The sequence below is a fragment of the Lissotriton helveticus genome, chromosome 10 (assembly GCF_964261635.1).
Source record: "Lissotriton helveticus chromosome 10, aLisHel1.1, whole genome shotgun sequence".
NCBI lineage: Eukaryota > Metazoa > Chordata > Amphibia > Caudata > Salamandridae > Lissotriton > Lissotriton helveticus.
The window spans coordinates 1,105,643,657-1,105,667,468 of NC_136071.1; the positions used below are offsets into that span (position 1 = coordinate 1,105,643,657).

At 47.6% G+C, this 23,812-nt stretch overlaps 1 protein-coding gene across 5 annotated transcripts in view; it reads right to left on the reverse strand.

Annotated features, from left to right (window-relative positions):
- Positions 1 to 23,812, reverse strand: part of TOPBP1 (DNA topoisomerase II binding protein 1) — a 303,450-nt gene that overhangs the window by 106,375 nt on the left and 173,263 nt on the right. For 3 of the 5 annotated variants that reach the window (XM_078663859.1, XM_078663861.1, XM_078663860.1), the window contains exon 16: positions 20,724 to 20,836. In XM_078663859.1, the coding sequence (XP_078519985.1) occupies positions 20,724 to 20,836 (113 nt within the window). The remainder of the gene's footprint in view (positions 1 to 20,723; positions 20,837 to 23,812) is intronic. The other 2 variants (XM_078663862.1, XM_078663863.1) reach the window with 1 other exon arrangement.

Consider the following 23,812-nt stretch of genomic DNA (forward strand, 5'->3'; position numbering starts at 1 on the left):
TAAAGCCTCTTCCAGATTGATTAAGATTTTATCCAAATTAGATGAATACAACTTTAGTATATGTAGGGAAAGAGAATTGCAGAACGATTGTTTATCCAGGATGGTATGTGAGGCAATTCAATAAGATACGGAGTGTTTTCAATTTTTTTATTAGAGTGTTGTGGCCTGTGTTTAATGCTGTGAAGTTTATTATGGAGGAAGTTGTGTGAGGAGGATTGAGTTAATGGTATGAAACCTGATGCCATTTTGAATCAGGTAAAAAAAATCATTCAAAGGAGTTGGCCTCATGAAAAATCATTATCCTTAGATTGACAAGTATTTTGGAAAGTGAAAGAAATTGTCTCTGGAAGGTGAAGTTTTGTTAAGAAGAGACAAGCCTATGCCTGTAGAAATTAAAAGGATGGAAATCATCAAGGTCGATCACAAAGGACACTTATGGGAAACTGTAGGAAGCTGGCTTTTTATGTAGTCTACCAAAATGAGATACACAATGTAGAACATCCAGATGCCCCTTATTGGTTTACAGGACTTAAAGCACAAGTTACTTACCTTCGATATCAATAAATCTGTAAGAAACATTAGTTAGTGTTAGATTCCTTACCTTAGAATATCCCCAGGCGTCAGACTGGATCCGGAAAGTTTTCGTCAGCAGTACCCCTGCGCGTCGGTAGGCGTTGTCTGCCGCTCCGTGTTCACAGGGATGACGTAGCTGGAGTACTTAGACTATGCCCTCGCGCGCGGACGTCAGTTCTGTACATAGCTTTTCGTGCCAGGAACGCTGAGCCATTCAAGAAACCGACACTGGTGCCATGAAACTAAGCCCTGATAGGGAAAGTCCTTAACCCTGGATATCGGTTCGCAGAATGGGGAGGATGGGTGGGGCGGTATGGAATCTAACACTAACTAATGTTTCTTACAGATATATCGTTACCGAAGGTAAGTAACTTGTGCATCTGAAAGAAACACGTTAGTGTTAGATTCCTTACCTTAGAATAGATACCCCAGCAATAACAACCACGGTGGTGGACCTGGGAACCAAAATCACACCAGAAAGTCCTGGAGAACTGAACGGCCAAAGAAGCCATCTCTCCGGACTTAGCTGTCCAGGCAGTAATGCTTGGCAAACGTGTGCAGCAAAGCCCACGTATCTGCCTGACAAATGTCCTGCAAAGGGACTCCCCGTCCCAGGGCAGTAGTAGCCGTCGTGGCCCGAGTGGAATGGGCGCGCAGCCCCTCAGGAGGATCCTTTTTAGTCAAGGAATAACAGATCTTGATGCACAAAACGACCCACTGAGAGATAGTCAGTTTGTGCACCGCACGTCCCTTCTTAGCGCCCACGTAGCCAACATAAAGTTGGTTGTCCACCCGGAACTGTTGTGTGCGGTTCAGGTAAAAAGAAAGCGCACGTTTTGGCTCCAGACGGTGGAGCCTCCCTTCCTCTTTCGAAGGATGCGGAGACGGAAAGAAGGTGGGCAAGGTAATGGTCTGGCCAATGTGGAAGGCAGTAATCGCCTTGGGTAGAAAAGAAGGACGAGTACTCAGATTAAGGAGGCTTAGAAGAAAGAGCCTAGTGCTCACTCACTCTCCTGGCAGAGGTGATGGCAACCAGGAAAGCAGTCTTGAGAGTCAGAAGACGAAGAGGACAGTTATGAGCGGCTCAAAGGGAGCACACATCAGATAGGTTAACATCAGATTCAAGTCCCACTGAGGCATTACGAAGGGAACAGGAGGAAACATGTGAGTAATGCCTTTCAAGAATCTATTTACAACAGGGGACTTGAAACTTGAAAAGAGAAGGCTGATCAGGAAGCCTTAAGAAGACTGAAACAGCTGAAAGATATCCCTTGATGGTGCCCAGAGCAGAGCCCTGCTGGGCCAGGGAAAGAAGAAAGAGGAGAACCTCCGAAAGAGGGGCGGAAAGGGGATCCACAGCCTTTGCTGTGCACCATGCCACAAATTTGTTCCACCTGCAGGCGTATACCATTTTTGTGGAGGGACGCCTGGTTGCCAGAATGACATCACAGACTTCAGGAGGCAAGTCAAATGGCATCAACTGTTGCTGCTCAATCTCCACGCATGTAGGTGGAGGCTGGTACAGGCTCAGGTGGAGGACCGTCCCCTGTTGCTATGACAGAAGATCCTCCCAAAGAGGCAGTCGAATCGGGGTATCGATTGACAGGCTGAGTAGCTCGGGATACCAGTATCTTTGTGCCCGAATCCGGAGCCACAAGTATGACTTGAGCCCGGTCGTGCCTGATCTTCAGCACTCTGGGCAGAAGTAGTATAGGCAGAAAGGCGTATAACAGACGGCAACTCCACTCGCGACGAAAAGCGTCTCCGAGCGAGTGCCGCCTTGGAAATGCCAATGCACGTTCTCTTTGGTGGCAAAGAGATCTAACCAAGGCTCTCCCCACTGCTGCAAGAGACCATGAGCCACGTCGGAGTTCAGACGCCACTCGTGATTCATCATGCACCGACGGCTGAGTTGATCTGTCCTGGCATTCAGAGAACCTGCCAGGTTTTGAACCACCAGGGTGATGCCCTGGTGTTCCAGCCATGTCCAGAGGTGCAGAGCCTCCTGGCAAAGGGTCCATGACCCCACCCCGCCCTGCTTGTTGCAATACCACAAGGCGTGTTTTTGTCCGTGAACACCTGCACTACACTTCCACGGACAGAGGGATGCCTTCAGTGAAAGTCGGATGCCCGCAGCTCCAGAAGGTTGATATGGAGCCGGGACTCCGCCGGAGACCTTAGGCCTCTGATCTCTGCCTCTCCCATGTGGCCCCCCCATGCCAGGATGTAAGCATCCATCACCACTGTGTGCACCGGTTGGGGTAGGGAGAGGGATCTACCACTGACCCAATTGCGGTCTGTGAGCCACCACTGCAACTGTCGCGCAGTGACCTCCGAGATCAGGACGTGGTCGTACAGGTTGCCCTGATGTTGTGCACACTGGAACTTCAGGTCCCACTGCGGAGCCCGCATCCGCCACCTGGCGTGATGTACCAGCAGGATGCCATCAGACCCAGCAGCCGTAGGCTCATCCTGACCGAAACTCGGGATAAAGGCTGAAAGATTCGAATCAGAGCCTGAATATCCCAAACCCACTGCTCGAGAGGATGAACCCGAAACTGCATCGAGTCCAGAACCGCTTCGATGAAGAGGAGCTTCTGGGAGGGACCCAGGTGTGACTTCGGCACGTTGATGGAGAACCCCAGTGAATGCAGGAGGTCGGCTGTAGTCTGGAGGTGGGAGACGACTGTTTGGGGCAAGCCCGCCTTCAACAACCAGTCGTCGAGATAGGGGAAGACTGGAACCCCTAATCTCCGCAGATGAGCTGCGACCACCGCCATCACCTTCGTGAACACCCGAGGGGCACTGGGGAGGCCGAGTCCGCGTTGAGGGTGGTTCTGCGACCTGTGGCTGGACGAACGTGCAGAAGTGCCTCTTCCGTGGCCACGAAAGGAGCGAAAAGCAGAAGTTTGCTGGTGCTGGGCCAAGAGGTACAAAAGGGGGTGGTGATGGACGGAGCATCTGAACCAATCAAACACTCACACCCAGTCAAAAGATCTGGGTTTGATCCATCACCGTTCTTTAGCCCACTCTGCCACCCCAGTTCAGACATGGCTATATGCAAATCAGTCTGACCCTGTGCCTCATGGGAACAGTCCAGCCCGAACTGCCAAGCCATGCCTTCCCTGGACCGGAAACAAGCTTCCGAGGACCGGTTTCTGGCATTCCAGCCGTCTTCAGCCCGGCTTGCTTGAATCCAGTGGCAAAGTGAGCAAGGGACTCACGTCTGAGCATACCCTGCCACACTTATGGCGGCCAAAGCGGTACAAAAGGCGGTGGTGACGGACGTAGCATCTGAACTAATCAAACACTCACACCCAGTAAAAAGATCTGGGTTTGAACCATCACCGTACTTTAGCCCACTCTGCCACCCCAGTTCAGACATGGCTATATGCAAATCAGTCTGACCCTGTGCCTCATGGGAACAGTCCAGCCCGAACTACCAAGCCATGCCTTCCCAGGACCGGAAACAAGCTTCCGAGGACCGGTTTCTGGCATTCCAGCCATCTTCAGCCCGGCTTGCTTGAATCCAGTGGCAAAGTGAGCAAGGGACTCACGTCTGAGCATACCCTGCCACACTTATGGCGGCCAAAAGCGGTACAAAAGGGGGTGGTGATGGACGGAGCATCTGAATCAATCAAACACTCACACCCAGTCAAAAGATCTGGGTTTAATCCATCACCGTTCTTTAGCCCACTCTAGCCTTAGACTAGGCAGCTTCCATCTGGGCGACATGCGTTTCCTTTCCTTTCGGGCAGGACTATAGAAACAAGCAACCTTCTTCCTCACAACAGGCATGCCCTCACTTCTGTAAGGTGATGGTCTTGCATAGATATGCTCCTTACTCCTTTAAAGGGAGAGATATTAGATTAAAGATGTGATTTTCTGGTTTGGCGTAGACCATCCGCAATCTTTACATTTGCATCAGCATAGAAAGAAAGTGCCCCCTCACCCCATCCCTTTAAACAAACATCAAAACTCTGTGTGGCTCATTTGGCTGAAATGGGTACATGTCTAGTTAAGTAAGCCAGACTTGAGTAAGTAAGGAAAACAGCTAGTTGCATGTTAATTGTCCTGTTCTCAAGCATAGCGATATTGGGGCGGAAATGATTTCCATATTTTTGAGGGCCCCTTTCCTAATACTAATGGACGAGTACAACAGATGTTTGGTATTTTGGCCTGTTAAGTGCCCCGACTGATGCTTAACAGGCTTTTTGACTAATACAAGTATGTGTTCATAACGCCAAACTACTTTTTCCAAACAACTCCATGCCATTAGGACACTATATTTCGGTCCAGGCCTTTCATTTACCAACTCTTTCCATTCTGGTATTCCCAGTCCTGCTTCATCTAAAGTAAAGCAATTGGATTAAAGTGCTATATCACAGTGGGTTGGAAACAGAACAAGGAAAGGCACGGACAGCCGGAGTGAGGGCAGGAAAGGCACGGACAGCTGGAGTGGGGCGGTAACAACCCTGTCGGCCTATCTGCATCCTTCGTCACAAACGGTGCCCAAGTCGACTCGTCCTGCAGATGTGACTCCAGAAAATTGTGAGGACTGCCTGCCTTTGAAAAGACTCAAGATCTCCGTGAACAACTGACCTCTTCTGAAGAAACTCCCGAAGACAAGACTGAGTCCTCTGGAACCGTCAAAACCAGAAACCTGAAGCCACCACTGCACCTGTTGCCTCTGGCCAAGTTGAAGTGGGCCACTGGGGCCAAAAAGGATCCCCAGCCCACCAGAGCCCGAGCCCATTGTGCTTTCACCCCTCCTGGACTCCCCGTCCACCTGCAGCGTCTGCACGCAGGCCCCTCTCAACACCCAACGCCTAAGGACAACCCTGCACCCGTCGCCCCTGGGACTTGAAAAGGGCAAACAGTGCTCCTCCTGACCCCCAAGAGCATTGCAAGACCTGAGCCCACTTGCTGGGTCAGGCCGACTGGCTTCCTAGCCAGAGTTTACAATCTTTTTACAGTGAAGAGGAGGAGGGCTCAAGCGATGACGCCGCTCACGTGAACGGAGGGTGGCATGCCTGAGGGGCACCGAGGCAAAGAAAACGAAGGAACGTGTGTCCGACATTTAATCTGGGAGGACGCATGGCATATGGTGGTAAGGAGGCAATCACCACATGCCATTTGAAGAAGGGAAATAAATGAGGTGGTTCAAGAAAGGGGTCGAGGGGTCACATGGATGGTAAAGGAGAGTTCCATGACGAGAAGTACGTATGGTCCAAAGAGCTAAACTGGAATAGAACTATGAAACTAGGAAAGGCACGGACAACAACTTCAAAACATGTTATACTTAGCATGCTGTTGGTTAATTGATTCCACCATTGGTGTATTGTCCGACTAAAGCACAACAGACCAATCCAGAAAGGAATTAGTCTGGGTGCACTAAGAAACCAATATGGGAAACGACTCCAAGAAAGCAACAGTCTTCACCAAGCTAGACTCATGCCACTTACTTGACCACATTTGGACCCACCACTGCCTGCCTAGATGTGCTCCAAAACCCACACTGGCAGCCACATCAGTGTTGAGGCCCAATTCTGAACTAGACAGCGGTAAAGATGACCCTAGGATGCTCCCATTAAAGCCTTCAAGGAACGCTGCCAACCTCATTCCATGGTGCTTCTCATTGAGCCTATATTTGGCCTGCTCTATATACCTGGAGATGGGGTGAACCACAACATTCAGTTGTACCATGAGGACCGAAGCTGATGCGATGTAATACCGTGGGCACCCAAATCCACCCTAATGGAATCCTAAAATGCTCCCACTATAGCGTGGGCAGCCCACACAAACCTAATCCAGTAACAATCTCAGTCCAGAGTAAAACCAGATTTGTTGTTGGTCCAGTGGACTTCTCATATGTTAAGGGGCACCCGTCTGGAAAGCACCCAAAGGAAGCTCACTAGGGACTCTCCACAAGACTGGCCATCTGAAGCCACAAGGAGTAGCAAATTCAACTAAATAATGCAGTTCCACAAGGATCTTGACTCCCTATCAAATACCCATTACAGAAATGTGTCATCCTGTTTAATAATAGTACTTGACTAATCAAGCTGTGAAAATGTCAGAGCTTGCATCAAGAGTCGGTATTTGAATTGACACAATGGATGCAATGCACTTCCCTTTCAAGTGTCTTTCAAAATAGGGTTTCTATTCCTACACAACACTTTGTAATCTTGTTTGATTAGCCTGCCAGGCAATATCTGATATTTGTTCTGCTATTGGATCAAATGATATTCGACTCAAAGCTAGAGGTATTATTTGTATTTTATTTAATTTTATTTAAGAGAATTCTACAACACCAAATAAGGCCCAGGGCATTTTAGCGCAGTTCAGTGAAATATACAAAGAAACAGACTAACGGCTTATCTGAAGAAACAAGATTAATCAGCCCCATCCTACAATCACGCTAAAATGATTTCCAGCAAATAAACTCATAGCCCTGTGCGTGTCTTTAAGGTTACACTTTATCTCATCTATTGTTAGGCTTCGACCTCCTAATATAGGTCCTTTTTATGGGATTGATTACAGTGCCCCATTAAACTGTGATCCCTGCCACAACCACCTGTTTCCACAGGGATCACAATTGTAAGTGGTGTGATATTTATCGCGCCTGGTCCATTGCCAGGTGCCATAAAGTTTACACACTTTTCTATATTTTGGCAGGTAAAAGAAATTCAAAATGGGAAAAAGTATGATATTTACTGGAACATGTGAGTATTAGTGTAAGCACCACAATCCTCACATTCTTCCGCAAAAAGTTGGCACTTATTGTACTCTATAAACAACCAACATCTCGGTGCCAGGTTTTATCAGGTAAGATAATTATTGCATACTATATGGACAACGTGTAATCAGCGTCTTAGTATCCATTGGTCGCAGTGGGGCCGTGCCCTACATCAGACATGTCGGACATAAAATAAGTCTGTTGTTAACCTGGCCAAAGATGACAACGTCAATGTTCTTACCTCTCTACCTTGAGGGACGAATTCTAATTCCGAAGTGCCTACAATTTAAGATGAACCATCTACATCTGGCAACAACCTTTCTACTGTTGGAAAGGAATCCAGTGAAAGCTCAGGCAATAGTGGGGAATTAAGTAACTCGAACTGTTAATGTACTATGTAATATTTAAAAGACTTTTCATTATGTCCTGCTTCCACAGAAATCACGTGAGAGTTAAAATGGCGGCTCTCTATATAAAAATAGTCCTATTAATCTCGAGTCCATTACAACAGTAATGATAATGGTTAGAATAAAAAAATTAATTAGAGGGTCCTATATCGCATTAGATTTCTGGGAAAAATAGGCTAAAAATGTGCCACATACTATGGCAATAAATGTTTATTCTTTGGTCATTCGTGTAGACGTCTGGTCATTTGGACGTTTTTATATTATGCGATAAAAAATGTTAACATCATTAGTAAAACCAGTTAAGAACTGACCACAGCAACCAGTAATTGAAATGGGAGGGAGGGAGGAAAGGAAAGGCACGGACAGCGGGAGGGGGCGGGAAAGGCACGGACAGCGGGAGGGGGGCGGGAAAGGCACGGACAGCGGGAGGGGGGCGGGAAAGGCACGGACAGCGGGAGGGGGGGAAGGGAAAGGCACGGACAGCGGGAGGGGGGGCGGGAAAGGCACAGACAGCGGGAGGGGGGGCGGGAAAGGCACAGACAGCGGGAGGGGGGGCGGGAAAGGCACAGACAGCGGGAGGGGGGCGGGAAAGGCACAGACAGCGGGAGGGGGGCGGGAAAGGCACAGACAGCGGGAGGGGGGGGCGGGAAAGGCACGGACAGCGGGAGGGAAGTGCGGGAACGGGCACACGGACAGCGGGAGGGGGGGCTGCGGGAACGGGCACACGGACAGCGGGGGGCGGCGGGAACGGCCACTCACCTGGACTTCCTCCGGCGGCGGTCGGCCGCGGAATGAACATGGACGACAAAAAAATAAACCCCGCCCACCGCCGCACTAACGTCCTAAAAGGGGCTGGGTGAGAAAAATTCTCAGGAACGCCCACGAGTCGTCTCACAGAATGACGGACGCCTCTGTTTTCCAATGGCTAGCCTCCATTTATGGAGCTAGCCAATGGAAAACAGAGGCGGGACAAGCCCACATACTGCAAAACAAAAGTTTTCGCCTTGCGCGAAAGTCTGCTACGCAGCTTTCGGCGAGGCAAAACCTACAAAATAAACATTTTTAAATGTGGTATGGGGAGGGGGCGAGTGGAGTGTGGGTTTATGAGAAACCTAACTAACAAATTGTAAAAAAAAAGTTTAAAAAACAAAGGCCTGTTCAGGAAGAGCAATGGCAGAGTAGAGAAGGTTTGTTGGAAGCCTTAAAATATATAGTTTTTTAAAGAGCATGGTACATAGGGGGCAGAAGAGCAATTGATCAGCAAGAAAGACTGAGGCGATGGTGGTTTGAAGGAAGCCTTTAGGGACTATGCAAGGGGACAGGGGTGTGAGGGAGAATGAGCAGATGGGGGAAGAGGTCAAGGAAAGATGTACATTCCCCTGGAGAGTTGCCAACTAGGGGTGAATAAAATGTGTCCTGTTACTGAATGAAGTAGCATAATGCTGTAATTACGGGAAGTCCACATAATAAGCATAATCTGAAATTCCCAAATTATGAGAATTATGCTAGTGTAATGTAAATTTCACACAGGTCTACTGACAACCAAATGAAAATGTAGTTCTCTAATGAGAAATATGGTAAAGAGGAGTGCTCCATGGGAAGGACGAGAACAGGAAGAGAAGCCGAGAAAGGCAAGAATGCCATCCAATCATGAGCAAGGGAATGACACGAAGCTCACTCTATTGTTTGTACTGTTCTCTTTGACAACAGACAGCTAAAACTTCCTATATGCAAGTCCTAAAAAGGATACAAAATGGACAGAAAAACAATTGTTGGCAAATGCTGATAATACAAGACAGTCAATGGCTGAAGAGCTCTGATCCATGCTGTATTCTATTGTGGGCAGGAGTGAAATGCGAATTAGTTGAACAGAGTAATGGAAGTGGAATGGGCCATAACCTTTCTATCTATATATTTATTTTTTATTTAAGATGGGTTTTTTAGGGCGAGCATTTCATTTGCTCGACCCTTGGAAAGGTAACTGCATGCTTGCGCGCATTGCTGCTGTAATTTTATTGCACAGCGCTGCCTATTTTAAAAATTTTCGTTTTTATACTTATCTCTGCCTAAATTGTATTTTCCTCTGTTCTACAGTGTCATTTGTGTGCCCCCACACTTGCACTATAATCGGGCCCCCCACCGCGTTTTGAGCGGACTTTTCACTTTCTTACCTGGGTGTTTGGTGCCTGGTCGCCATCTTGGTGGTGGCGAGCGTGGAGTGTGTTTGAGCGCTCTAGCGCTTCATAGGAGCACAGGTCAGAGACTATTTAATGCTCGCTCTACCCGCGCAGCGGTGACGCGCAGCGGTAGCGCCGGACTCGCGCCGGAGTCAAGCCAGAGTCCTGCCCGTCTGCGCCCGTCAGCGTCCCGGAGGCGGGCGGAGCGGCGGGTGGGACTCTACCATCAGGGATGTGTCCCCCTGGGACCCCCGTTTTGCGCTATTCCCCTAGCGAACTTCGCACTTTCCATCCTCATGTCTCTGGCTGTCGCACTGTTTTTCCCGGTCGATATCATGGGAAGTCCCGTTGCCCGGGTTGTGGCTGGTACCCGACCCGCTCGCTCACCTTACGGTCGAGCAATGACACCTTCAGGATGGGCTTCGGATGCATGCTATTAAACACCAGGTCAGCATGCAAACATGCGCAGGACATCTATGAGCTTCTCGACATAGAGAAGCCACTATGCCTCATGCTTACTGAGACATGGTGGACCGACTCTTCTAACCCTGACGTTGCTATGGCAATCCCGCCTGATTATAACATCTTCAGAAAGGATAGAGCCAAGGGAAGGGGGGGTGGAGTGGCGTTAGTGGTCCGGAAAGGAACCCCCTGTGCGATCCTGCCAGCTATTGACATTCGAGGCTCTGAGACCCTAGCCTTCTCTATCACTCTATCGCCCCACCAATCCTTTAAGGGACTGCTCATATACAGGCCACCTGGTGCACCCGGCACCTTCTTTGAAGATCTGGATTTGGTGCTGGTTGAGTTGGCCCTGAAAGCTGAACATTTCGTCGTGGCTGGCGATCTCAACTTTCGGTTGGATGATCCATCCGATCCGGCTGCTACCAAACTCTCTGAGGCGCTAACCCCTCTGGGACTTATCCCTTACCTTCGGGAGCCTACGCATGAGAAGGGGCACACCCTTGACCAAGTTTTCTCGTCTGTACCTCTTGAGGGTATAGAGGTTACTCCTGTCCTTTGGTCAGACCACTTCCTTGCCAAATTTGTGATCAAGGGCATAGGTAAGTCAGTGCCTACCCCGGCACATCAACAGGGTCGTGTCCATAGGGCATTCCATCAAGTAACCCCAGAGATGCTGGCGCAAGCAGCTGTGGCCTATCCCTGTCTCCTTTCAGGCGATCTAGACAGGGATTTGCAGACCATGCAGGACTGGTTTTTGGACAGGCTAAACGATCTTGCCCCGGAAGTAACATCTCGCCCGACACCGAAACGGGTCTCCGCGCCTTGGTTTACCGCTGCACTGTCGGCTACGCGGCAGCAGTGCAAGGTAGCCGAAAGAGCTTGGCGGGCACAATATGACACTGTTGCCAAGCTGACCTATAAAACCGTGGTAAAGGCTTATCACCGGGACATTCGCCTGGAAAAAAAAGCGTATCTAGCCAGGAGAATTGACGCTGCTTCCAACTCCTGCAAGGAGATATTCTCCATCGTGAGAGAATTCACCTCACCTTGGTCGAACACTTCGGACCAAAAACCATCTGGTACCTGGGCTGCGGATCTTGCTGACTTCTTTACGAGCAAAATCCAACGCATCCAGGAGTCATTCCTGGTACCAACGTCTGTGGGTCAAATTGAACGTGACATCATCACACTGCCACAGGCGGGGCCTAGGGCGACGTTGAGTGTGTTTCCTCCAATCTCTGCTCCGGACTCCCTGGCTCTAATGGGCAATTTAAAATCGGGTTCTCCCCTTGACCCATGCCCGGCTAAATTTCTAGCGAAAGTCGCGGATGTGATCAACCCGTTGGCTAATCCGCTTTTGAATCTTTCGTTGAGGCTAGGTGAGGTCCCGCAAACCTGGAAGCAGGCGATGGTGATTCCCTTGCTTAAAAAATCTGGCCTAGACCCGAAGGCCCCAGTCAATTATAGGCCCATCTCCCTGCTGCCGGCCCTCATGAAGATTCTGGAAAAGCACGTTCAAGGCGTGCTTTCCAATTTCCTTGAATCTAATGAGATCTTGCACGCCACCCAATCGGGCTTTCGTCCCCATCTTAGCACGGAGACTGCGCTCCTGGAGGTTTCGGAAACCATTAAGGGGGTTCTGGACTCTGGGGGCAAAGTCATGCTGGTGATGTTAGACCTGTCGGCGGCTTTCGACACCGTTCCCCATGATGGTCTTCTCGCAAGACTTCGCGAGATAGGCATACGGGGGACGGTGTTCGACTGGTTTTCCTCCTTTCTTGCCGACCGCCGGCAAACGATCTGGGCCCCGCCTGATTCCGCCGTGATGCCGCCTCTGGGAGTCGGGGTCCCTCAGGGCTCTATTTTGAGCCCGACCCTCTTTAACATCATTATGACCCCGTTGGCGGCACTGGTGGAGTCGCATGGTGCCCAGATCGTATCTTATGCGGATGACACCCAGCTCCTCTTCTCTTGTACGAGAGGAGGCGACTTTGATGGGGAGAGTATTCGGGATTGCCTTGGGGCTGTTTTTCATTGGTTCCATCTAAACAGCCTTAAGTGCAATTCCGACAAGTCCGAAGTACTTTTCTTTGGGTGTGACATCGAACCTGACTGGCAGACTTGGTGGCCACGGGATATGTTCCCTCCATCCTGCTCCTCTCAGGTTGCAAAGAATTTAGGGGTGAAGTTGGATAACAGGTTAACCCTGAAATCTCAGATCCTGGGGGTGTCGGGTATGTGCTTTGGCATCCTCAGGATGCTGCGGAGGTTCCTTCCTTTGTTATCCGTGGAACATAGGACGCTGACAGTTCAGGCTCTGATTGGGTCCAGGTTGGATTATTCCAACATTCTCTACCTGGGCCTTCCAGAGTACTTGCTGCAGCGCCTTCAAGTGGTGCAGAACGCCGCGGCCAGGGCAATCTTCGGCCTTAGTAGGCGCTCCAGTGCCTCGGGCTTGCTGGCAACGTTACATTGGCTGCCCATCCGCAAGAGGATCGCCTTTAAGGCTCTTACCTTGGTCTATAAAGCTCTTCACAAGGGGGGAGCTAAGTACCTCCAAAAGAGACTGGTCTTCTATCATCCGACCAGGTCTCTGAGGTCAGAAGCCCTGCACCTTGCTGTTGTCCCTCGGGTAAAGAAAGCGCGCCTTGGCGGGCGCTCTTTTGGATTGCTGGCATCTCAGCTATGGAACTCCTTGCCGCTGGCCCTGCGGGGAGCCACTAGCTTGCTGGCTTTTAGGAAAGGCCTTAAAACGTGGCTTTTTACTCAGTAGCCGCTCTCTCTTGAACTCCTGGCTTACTGTTCTTTTAGTCTTTCATTTGGTGTTATGTTATTATGTTACAGCTTGTTTGCCTTTCTCCAAGAAAAGCGCCGGGACACTCTTTTTGAGTAGCCGTGCGCTATAAAAATGAATAAATAACATAACATAACATAACATAACATATTAGACGGGCTAGCAAGATGTAGGTCAGACCTAAAAACGAGTTTGCAATGTAAAATATTTAACTAAAAAAAAAATGCATTTAGGCCTCACAGGAAACACATCAATAAATGGACAATGTAAATTACATTTTAGAATAAAAGCAGAGTGAGGACGTATGACAGGCGCAGCACATCACAGCAATGCGGCCAAGGGAATGGTGATGACAGGGTCAGAAGTGGGAAGAGTCTAGAGGGGGCAGGGCAGTGACAGGGAGAGTGCTGGCACCCTGCACAGGGGCAACACGAGTGGGCACTACCTGGCAGGAGACAAAAAATGAATTCCGGGAAGTACGGTTTTCTTTCATGCAGTTAAAACCGCGGGGATGGGGGGGGGGTGTAAGGAGCTATGGCGCGTGGGGGGAGAGAGAAGGGAGGGAAAGGAAGCATCACAACATTATTTCCTATTTGAGTTAAATGATTTACGATACATTTCAACCATACGTTTTACACCTTTTTAATGCGGAACGTTTCCAAGTAGTTAAAAGGCAAATTGTACGTTCCTGGAGGTTTGCTTGAATGATCTTGGTCTAAAGACCTCTTTAAAGCAGGAGTTCTAATTCTATTATTTATTTACACTATATGTTTACAGTGCCTCAAGGTGTTTTCTAGCATCAGATTTACTTGATCTAAATTGGCAGGTTTGTGAAGCGCCACAAATTACCGCGGCAGCATGTAGGCGCCGTAAAACACTCTGTAAACTAACAGAAGTACCTTTACAAGCCATTAAATGCCTTCCATCTTTGAAGATCGCACTAAAGTACGCTTTACTACTCCCCAGCTGCAGCTTCACCCAGGGGCGGGGCTTGGATCAGGCAGGTGATCAGATTCAAGCTGAAAGGTTCACACGCGATTCTCAAACCCAGGAATCCCAGCTCTGCTCTTTCTTCACAGGTTCGCTCATGTGCACCGGAATGCGGCTCGCGCCCGCCCTCCCTCCAGCGCGCGCTCTCCCTCCCTCCAGCGTGCGCTTTCATCCACTGGATGGGATAGTTCACACTGCCAATCACAAGCTCATCATCCTTTCTCCTGGAGGGTCTCTTTCTTTGGGAGTCTTTTCTGTTGTTTTTCCATCTCATTCTGAAGGCTGGGTAATGACTTACGGTACAAAGTACCCAAACTGTACATTACAAGGATACTCTAAGCTGCCAAGGAAATGGGTGATGATACAGAGGCACACAGCCGCAGGGTGAACACCTCTGTAAGGTCCTGCAAATCTGTAGTGACTTGCAATATCCCTTACATGTACCGAAGGGGGTATTTTAATCCTTATACAGCGGGAGGGGGGGGGGCGGCGGGAACGGGCACACGGACAGCGGGAGGGGGGGCTGCGGGAACGGGCACACGGACAGCGGGATGGGGGGGGGCGGCGGGAACGGCCACTCACCTGGACCTGGACTTCCTCCGGCGGCGGTCGGCCGCGGAATGAACATGGACGACAAAAAAATAAACCCCGCCCACCGCCGCACTGACGTCCTAAAAGGGGCTGGATGAGAAAAATTCTCAGGAACGCCCACGAGTCGCCTCGGTGAATGACGACGCCTCTGTTTTCCAATGGCTAGCCTCCATTTATGGAGCTAGCCAATGGAAAACAGAGGCGGGACAAGCCCACATACTGCAAAACAAAAGTTTTCGCCTTGCGCGAAAGTCTGCTACGCAGCTTTCGGCGAGGCGAAACCTAAAAATGACTAAGGGTACCCTCTTCCCAGATCTGTGCTTGCTGGCGCGGAAAAAAGAAGAACGGACGTCAGCAGGCGAGGGCGGCGTCTAAGTACTCCAGCGGCGTCATCCCGGCGATCACGACGCCGACGACGGATGCGGAGCCACAGACGACGCCTACCAACGCGCAGGGGTACTGCTGACGGCTCCAGTCTGACGCCTGGGGGTATTCTAAGGTAAGGAATCTAACACTAACGTGTTTCTTTCAGATTTAATAATCCCAAATGCTCTCTTTTGTGGAAGTGTGGGTGAGCAATTTAGGCTTAACAGAGGGTAATGTTAAAGATTTGTTTTACACACAGTCAATATATGAGACACACACTCAAGAAGAAACAAGACCAATTTAGAAAAATAAGTATTTTATGTATATTTTAAAACCAAGAACTTTGTAATTGGGTAAGAACTTTTTTAAATATCAAATTTTACAGGTAATTAGACTAGTAGCACAAATGCATTTTTACGCTGCAATGCTTTTGTATGGAGAAAAAAACATACTATATACAGGCCTTTGTGATGGTGACGTCCCTCGCCCGCTGGTCAGTTGTTTAGGTGTTGAACTCCTTAATGGACTTCAAACACACTTTAGTTGGTGTAAGGGGTCCAGTACCTTCACACTTGGTAGGGAGACGGATCCGGCCTACTGGAGCATGGTGACCTCCTCCTTGGTGGATGCTGCATCGGTGAACATGGTGGTCAGCAGAACGGTGAACCGGATGTTGCAGTCGGTGCCTACAGGGTGCAGGGAAGTGGTCTGTCCAATCCAAGGGAGAAGCGGACAGCTTGGCAAAGTGCTGGAGGTCCTTCGCGACTTTTGGAGGATTCATAGCTGCAGGACGAGTCGGGTTGTAGCGACAGGAGCAGCAGACAGGCAGGATTTGGCGGCAAAGTCCAGCAGCAGTCCACAGTACTTGCTTCTTCTGCTCTTTGTCCTTGTTTTGCCAGGAGAGTGCGCGTTCCTGGTGTCAGGGGGGTCACCTAAATACCGAATTTAGGAGAGCTGAGAGGAGTGATGGGTAGTAGCTATTGGGCAACTTACTTTTGGGGTCACTACGCCCCCTATATAACCACTTCCTCTGGGCAGTGGGCACAACCCTGTACCAGAGTTCCTAGTTTCACCAAAAACAAGACGGTGAAACCCTTCTTTGATGGTCCACTTCAGGCTGCCCACCTTAGGGGTGTGCTCAGCCTGTGAATGTGGTATGCCTCCTGACTAGCTAATTTTCCTGCCTGCTCTGGTGCAAAATGGGCCCCAGGGCAGTGGAAGATATCTCCCAGGTCTGGGGAAAGCCGGACGGCATATCAAAGATGGCAGAGGCTTTGAAGCCTCTGGCATTGCTATGCTGATTCCCTAGCCATCCTGCTGGAGGAGTTGTGAACACCTTTCTCAGGAGCAGGCACCGTTCTTGTCTTGTCCGGGCTCTCACCTCCAGGAAGTCAGAAACTTGTCTGTGGTGGCAGGCAGGTCGATACCAGTCGGCTAGCACACTAGAGGACTGGCAGGTTTTCAGGGGGCACCTCTAAGGTGCTATCTGGGTGCATGTCATAATAAATCCAACACTGGCATCAGTGTTAATTTATTAAAACAAGTTGTTTGATACAAAACACTATTATTTTCAGGAAAGCCATTATGTACTGGGTAACTCATAATGACCAGTGGCCAGTACATATACTTAAGATGGCTTCTGTGTTCACTTACAATATCTAGTAATAGAACTAGACTTCACAGGGGTATATCCGCTCCTGCAGATATGTCCGCTAAAACAGATATGTCCTCACATGTAATTTGATGCACCCTGCCTTAGGCTCTTAAGGGGTAACTTACATATAGTACATGCAGTGTATGGGCAATGCACACAGGCAGTGTGCAATGTTGTGTTTTCAGGAGGGCTGCACTCTTTCACCCATTCTGCAGTGGCAGTCTGCATGTGATTTTTGTATTGTGCCTTTACGGTGGCTTAAGACATGCTGCAGCCCTTAGGGACCCTCTTTAGTACTCATGCTAGGTACCAGGGGTACCATTTACTATCGACTTACAAGGGTGCTAAAGTCCTTGCCATTGGGTTACAATTAGACATTTTGCTTTTAAGGGAAGACTGCTGCCACCGAAGCCTGGTTAGCAGACTTCAGTGCACTGTCGGAATCAAAAGAACAGCATCTGGTGGTTCAAATGGGGGCAAAAAGTGGGGCGAAATCCGCAAAGAAGCCTGGCTTCCTACAGAGACAAACAATACAATTAATAAGATCGTTTTTTTGTCACTGTACCTAGTTGAGATGGTCTTTTGTTTTGTCAAGGCATAATTTGATTGTTCCAAATCTGATTAATCTTATAAAATTCTCAAAACACAGTTGATTTCAGAATCCTTCCCTGAAGGGCCATGGCATCACCTCTGCTCTTACCATAGTCTGACTTCTCTGATTAAGGATCAACTAACTGAGGTAGTTGTGGAGTTTCTTAGGAACTGCTCAGATAGGACTTTTCAGCTTGTAGCAGCACTGATAATGGTGTTCAATTTAGGTCTTGAAAAATTAGAGAATTATATCCTAAGAATATTATTGAGCAATAAAAATACTCCTTTATATGCTCCTTACTGTAATAGCCTTACTGAAACAGTCAATAGAAATGTAACCAAGGGCGTACTCTTGGTTACGGCAGATAAGAGAGCTTAAGAAGTTCAATCAGGAGAAAAATGTGGACACACTTCCAACGAATGGCAATTGGATTTTCTTTGTATGAACTTCTAAGAAACAAGGCCCAGACATACTATTGTACTGGTAGAAAATTAGCATAAACATTTTTTCAAACAGTAATTTCTTTTGTGAACCAACCAATATACTAATGGATAATAGATCATTTGCAAAGTACGAATTCAGAGGGGGTAGCAGAATGACCTGGTTAATTACCAGTCATTAAACAGGTCGTAAATTACGACTCTCTCTGATTGCCACCCTTTACAGGATGGTTGCCTGGAAGGGACATACATAATACCACCATGTCTGTGAAAGTATTTTTTTTTTAACTTATTTTTCTTTTTCTTTTTTAAAGCAGCTGAATTTCTTAAAGGAAACAGGGCTGCTAAAACTGCAGTGAGAGCAAAAAGTGGTCCCGTGGACCACAGCCTACTCCCCTTGACGTTTCTAACATGATTCTCATAGGGGAAGGTATCCAAATGTAACTGCTTCCCCTTTGAGAATCAGTTCCCACCCCAACTTGGGAGTCAGACCATTGTCAATGGCTTGTGACTGGAATTCTGGATGCAAACAATTGATACACAGACTCCAAACGGACTCAGTCAGTCAGCATGGGCGACTATAACTCATCAGTCTTTTCTCTTCCCTGTGGTGTTCCGCAGGGATCGTCGCTGAGTCCGACCCTGTTTAATATATATGTGACAGACTTAGCACGAGTAATCAAGACTTTTGGAATGGGCCTCACGTCCTACGCTGACGACACACAACTTGTGCTAGCGATGCATAAAGACGGGGAGGCAGTGGCGGCTAGCTTTCATGATGGCATTCTGGCCATCAGTTCATGGATGGCAAGCAATTGCCTTAAATTAAATTCAGACAAAACCGAGGTAATGGTTTTTGGTAACCTAACCCCAAGATGGTCTCCAGAGGAATTAGGATTACTCCCTACCCCTGTTAAGAAGGCCAGAAACGTAGGCGTCTCTTTTGACGAGAGCCTCACTTTTATACAGCATGTCAATGTGGTGGCTTCTTCGTCCTTCTACGTTCTAAGGATGATAAAAAAATTGCTACCTTATCTCCCAATGAGTGCTGGAAAAACTCATCAGTGCTCTAGTTATGTCAAGAGTTGATTACTGTAACGGCCTGTTAATTAATGCCCAAGAAAATGTGTTGAATAGGCTGCAACAGATACAGAACGCAGCCGTTAGGATATTGTCAGGTACTCCAAAGTTTAAGCCAATTTCCAGTGTTAACATAACATAACATAACAGATTATGTGAATACATAATCCTTTATAAACCCATTAGTGATTCGGAAAAAGTTTTGCAAATCACTAGAAGGATTCAGTATACTAAGTAGCAAATCCTCTGATTTAGCAAACCTGAGAGTTTGCGACTAGTATGAAGCTTTGCACATATGGCCCGCTATTCCTTTTTCCAATATTAATCCGTACTGTTTGTCAAACATCAGTCCTGCAGGTTTGTGATCAAATGTATCATATTGCTTGTCAAATGTAAACATCAAAGAAGAGTCTTGTTCTTGGTGTTTCCTGTAGAGCGCTGGCTTTTTAGACATGCTTGCAACTTTGCAGCATGTCTTTGTTTATTTTCCTACCTGCATACTTGTGAATTGTGAAAAGTTCATAGCGCTTTTTTGAACTTCTGTTGCCACAGCGCTGTGGATTTCAAATAAAGGTTTCCTGTTATTCCAAATGTACTTTTTTCTTTCATAGAGTGTCACTGCCCTACCTAAATAATTTTCTGCAACCAGAAGACTCGCAGAGATCATGAATTGGGGTCAACTGCCAAAGATGGTCAGTTGAAGACTTTCCGCTGCTTGATATATCGCAATAATGCAAGACTGGCATGGACAAGGTAATGTTCTGACTACTAGAGTTAACATTCATTACACTGAGTCCTATTCTACTCATTAGAGTCCTAGTATCCCTTTCTACCTTCCTACTGTGGGGTCTGACTTCGACCACTGTGGTCCTGTACACTAGAACCGAGGATAAATGCTCCGGTATCCATGTTCTTGTGGTAAAGGGGTGAGGCTAATATGTTTTGTCTATATAAATGGGATAAAATAAGGGACTGTTTTTACATGGCTCACACTCAATTTATGTGCTGTGAAAAGGAGGGTAGGACACAGTGTAATGAATACTGCCAGTATCTAAATAGAGCAGTTATGTTCATGAAGATAGGACTGAGAAAACTATATATATATTATGACTTCACTATGCCACATACTGTTACATACATCATTTTAGACCAACTGGGAAGTGCTAAACACCAGGTGGTCCAACAGGTTATTATTAAGAAAATCACATAATGTACCATTTATGAGTAAAACTACTGTACACGTTAGGATTTATCTCTCTGGTGTGAAATCCTAGATTGGATACAGAATGAAACACTTTTGGTGGATGAAAGAGTATCAAGGACATTTGAAAGAGTTGCCATCACACAGTGCCAATAGGAAACACGCTGTTTTATTGTACTTCTTTAACCCCTTCCATGCTGCCGTCGGCCATTGGCCGACGACAGCACTACCTCGCTGGTGCTGCCGTCGGCCAATGGCCGACACGGCCCCGCCCGTTTTGAGAAACTGCCGCACTTCCGCAAAATCAGCGGCGCAGCCGAGGGGTTAACAGCAATTGAGTTAAGCGTGAACTGTAACTCAGAGAAATGATTTGTGTCGATTGTAAACCACATAAAAACAATATGCCCATATTTGATTAGTATTAATTTGTTAGTATAAGTCTGTAACCTAATAATCCAAGTTGTTTAGCAACCAGTTTCAGGATCTATAAAGTTATGTTTACATTTACAATGAATGGTAAATAGAATTGAAAGTTGTAGGTTATTTGAAACAAACCAAGTACATCATACGCTTTTCAATAACATGTTAATTTTACTTCTGTTAGAATTCAATGCAACAAGTACAGTACCCAAAATCAATCTCAGTGTTTAGTACCTGTAATCTGCTCCAAGAGAGGCTGCAATACCATTCAGCTCACCCTGCTTCTTGCTTAGCTTTTTACTGACACAAATTACAACGTCAGCAAGAGGGCCCGGGTCTTCTTCCTGCTTAGATAAAGAAAACATCAACTTAATGTAAGTAAACTGTCTTCATACTACAGCGTTACAGCTCACAAATGATTAGTTTCCAAAGATTTAATTGCAAAGCATTACCGTTTTAAATTAGCTTTGCAGGATGCGCCTGACTCCCTGCTGATCTCAGTAGATGCTCAAAGAAAGAAAAATAGTAATTTCCAATTGGGTCTTAAAAAATAGTTCCATGGATGATTTTGTAAATCACTTTCAATAACTAGTCAAATGCCAACACAATCAATAGTACATCAAAACTATTTAACTTAAGTAAGCATTATGTGATATGGTTACTCGCCATCAACTTTATTATGTGGCCTCTTAATGTTAGTCTTAAAAATTAGAAACGTTACTACCATATCTCGAATGTGAGGTATACTATTTTCAAACATTTACATTAAATATTTGTAGTATGCTGGTGACCAAGTAGAAGTTCTGTCATTAAAATGACATAACATTTAGACAGACTTGACACTTAAACATTCAGCATCTAAGTCTATACCACTGAGAAGATCCTTGGGCACAATCGATTGGGCTACATTTCTTCACTAGGCTCTCTTCCGAATGATGTCAAGTCAAGTCAAGTCAAAGAATTTATATAGCGCGCTACATACCCAGAGGGTCTCAAGGCGCTTGAAGAAGGGTGGGGAATTACTTGTCGAATATCCAGGTTTTAAGTTGCTTTCTGAATGCTAGGTGGTTCTGAGTGAGGTGAAGGTGAATGGGAAGTGAGTTCCAGGTTTTAGCTGCCAGGTAGGAGAAGGATCTACCTCCCATGGTGGTTTTGTTGATGAGAGGTACAGCAGCAAGGGCTTGATTGGAAGAGCGTAGCTGGCGGGGGGGGGGGGGGTGTAGAAGGAAAGTCGTGTGTTGAGGCATTCGGGTCCAAGATCGTAAAGTGCTTTGTGTGCGTGGGTTAGGAGGCGAAAAGTTATCCTCTTAATGACGGGGAGCCAGTGGAGGTCTTTCAGGTAACCAGAAATGTGGTTATATATATATATAAATAATATATATATATATATATATATATATATATATATATATATATATATATATATATATATATATATATATATATATTATATATATAAAATACGCGGGATGTCTAGTATGAGTCTGGCTGATGCGTTCTGGATGCGTTGGAGTTTTTTCTGAAGTTTTGCGGTGGTACCGGCGTATAGGGTGTTTCCGTAGTCCAGGCGGCTTGTGACCAGTGCGTGGGTGACCGTTTTTCTAGTTTCGGTGGGGATCCAGCGAAATGTTTTTTTGAGCATGCGAAGAATGTTGAAGCAAGACGAAGAAACGGCGTTGACTTGTCTGGTCATCGAGAGTGAGGAGTCCAGGATGACGCCCAGGTTCCGTGCGTGGTCCGTCGGGATGGGTGCTTTTCCAAGGGCCTCTGGCCACCAAGAGTCGTCCCAGGCGGAGGGGGAGGTACCTAAGATAAGGACTTCTGTTTTGTCCGAATTCAGTTTCAGACGGCTGTGCTTCATCCACTCGGCTACTTCTTTCATTCCTTCATGTAGGTTGGTTTTGGCGGTGTTAGGGTCTTTGGTGAGTGAGAGGATCAGTTGAGTGTCATCAGCGTAGGAGATGATGTTGAGGTTGTGTTGGCATGCGATGGCCGCGAGGGGGCTCATGTATACGTTGAAGAGGGTGGGGCTGAGTGAAGATCCTTGTGGCACGCCGCAAATGACTTCAGTGGCCTCTGACTTGAATGGTGGGAGGAGGACTCTCTGGGTTCTTCCGGCAAGGAACGAGGTGATCCATTCCAGTGCTTTTCCTTGGATTCCGATGTTTCTGAGGCGTTGTAACAGGGTGCTATGACAGACTGTGTCGAAGGCTGCGGAGAGGTCGAGGAGGATGAGGGCGACTGTGTCTCCATTGTCCAGTAGAGTTCGAATGTCGTCTGTTGCAGTGATGAGTGCGGTCTCAGTGCTGTGTTTGGCTCGGAAGCCGGACTGTGAGGAGTCGAGGGATTTGTTGGTTTCGAGGAAGGCGGCGAGCTGGTTGTTGACAGCTTTCTCGATGGCTTTGGCCAGGAATGGAAGGAGCGAGATGGGGCGGTAGTTTTTGAGTTCGGTGGGGTCCTCTGTGTTTTTTTTTTTGAAGGGCGCTGAGTTCGGCGTGTTTCCAGCTTTCCGGGAAGGTGGCGGAGTTAAGGGAGCAGTTGATGACGTCTCGGAGGTGTGGTGCTATGATGGAGTCTGCTTTGTTGAAGATGTGGTGGGGGCATGGGTCTGTGGGGGATCCTGAGTGGATGGAGTTCATCAGGCGGATGGTGCCCTCAGTGGAGATTGGGTTCCAGTCATTAAGGATGTTCGAGGGGGGTGAAGGTACGGCAGGAGGTTGGGTGGGTTGGACTTCGAGTTGGTTGTCGAAGCTGTTGTGGATGTCTGCGATTTTGTCGTGGAAGAACGAAGCTAGGGAGTCGCAAAGGGTTTGAGAGGGAGTGATGTCGTTGGAGTTGGCAGTGGGGTTGGTAAACTCTTTGACGATGTTGAATAATTCCTTGCTGTTGTGGGCGTTGTTGTCTAGTCGGTCTTTGAATGCGGCTTTCTTGGCAGTCCGGATCAGTTGGTGGTGTATGCGGGTGGCGTTTTTGAAGGCGTCCCTGGTGCTGGTGTTTGGGTCTATTTTATAGGCCTTCTCAAGGGAGCGACAGAGTTTCTTGGATTTCTTAAGATCATCGTTGAACCAGGGGGCGTTTTTGCTGCCTAGTTTGATTTGACGTTTTTTCAGAGGTGCTAGGTTGTCAGCGATGTTGGTTAGCCATTGAGTGAAGTTAATGGCTGCTTGGTTGGCGTTTGAGGAGTGGGCAGGGGGGTTTTGAAGAAGTGATGAGGAGATCTGGTCGATGGTGATTTTGTTCCAGTTTCTTCGCAGAGTAGGTTGAGGATGGTTGTGGCTTGTGGTCTTTTTGTAGACAAAGTGAACGCAGCTGTGGTCCGTCCA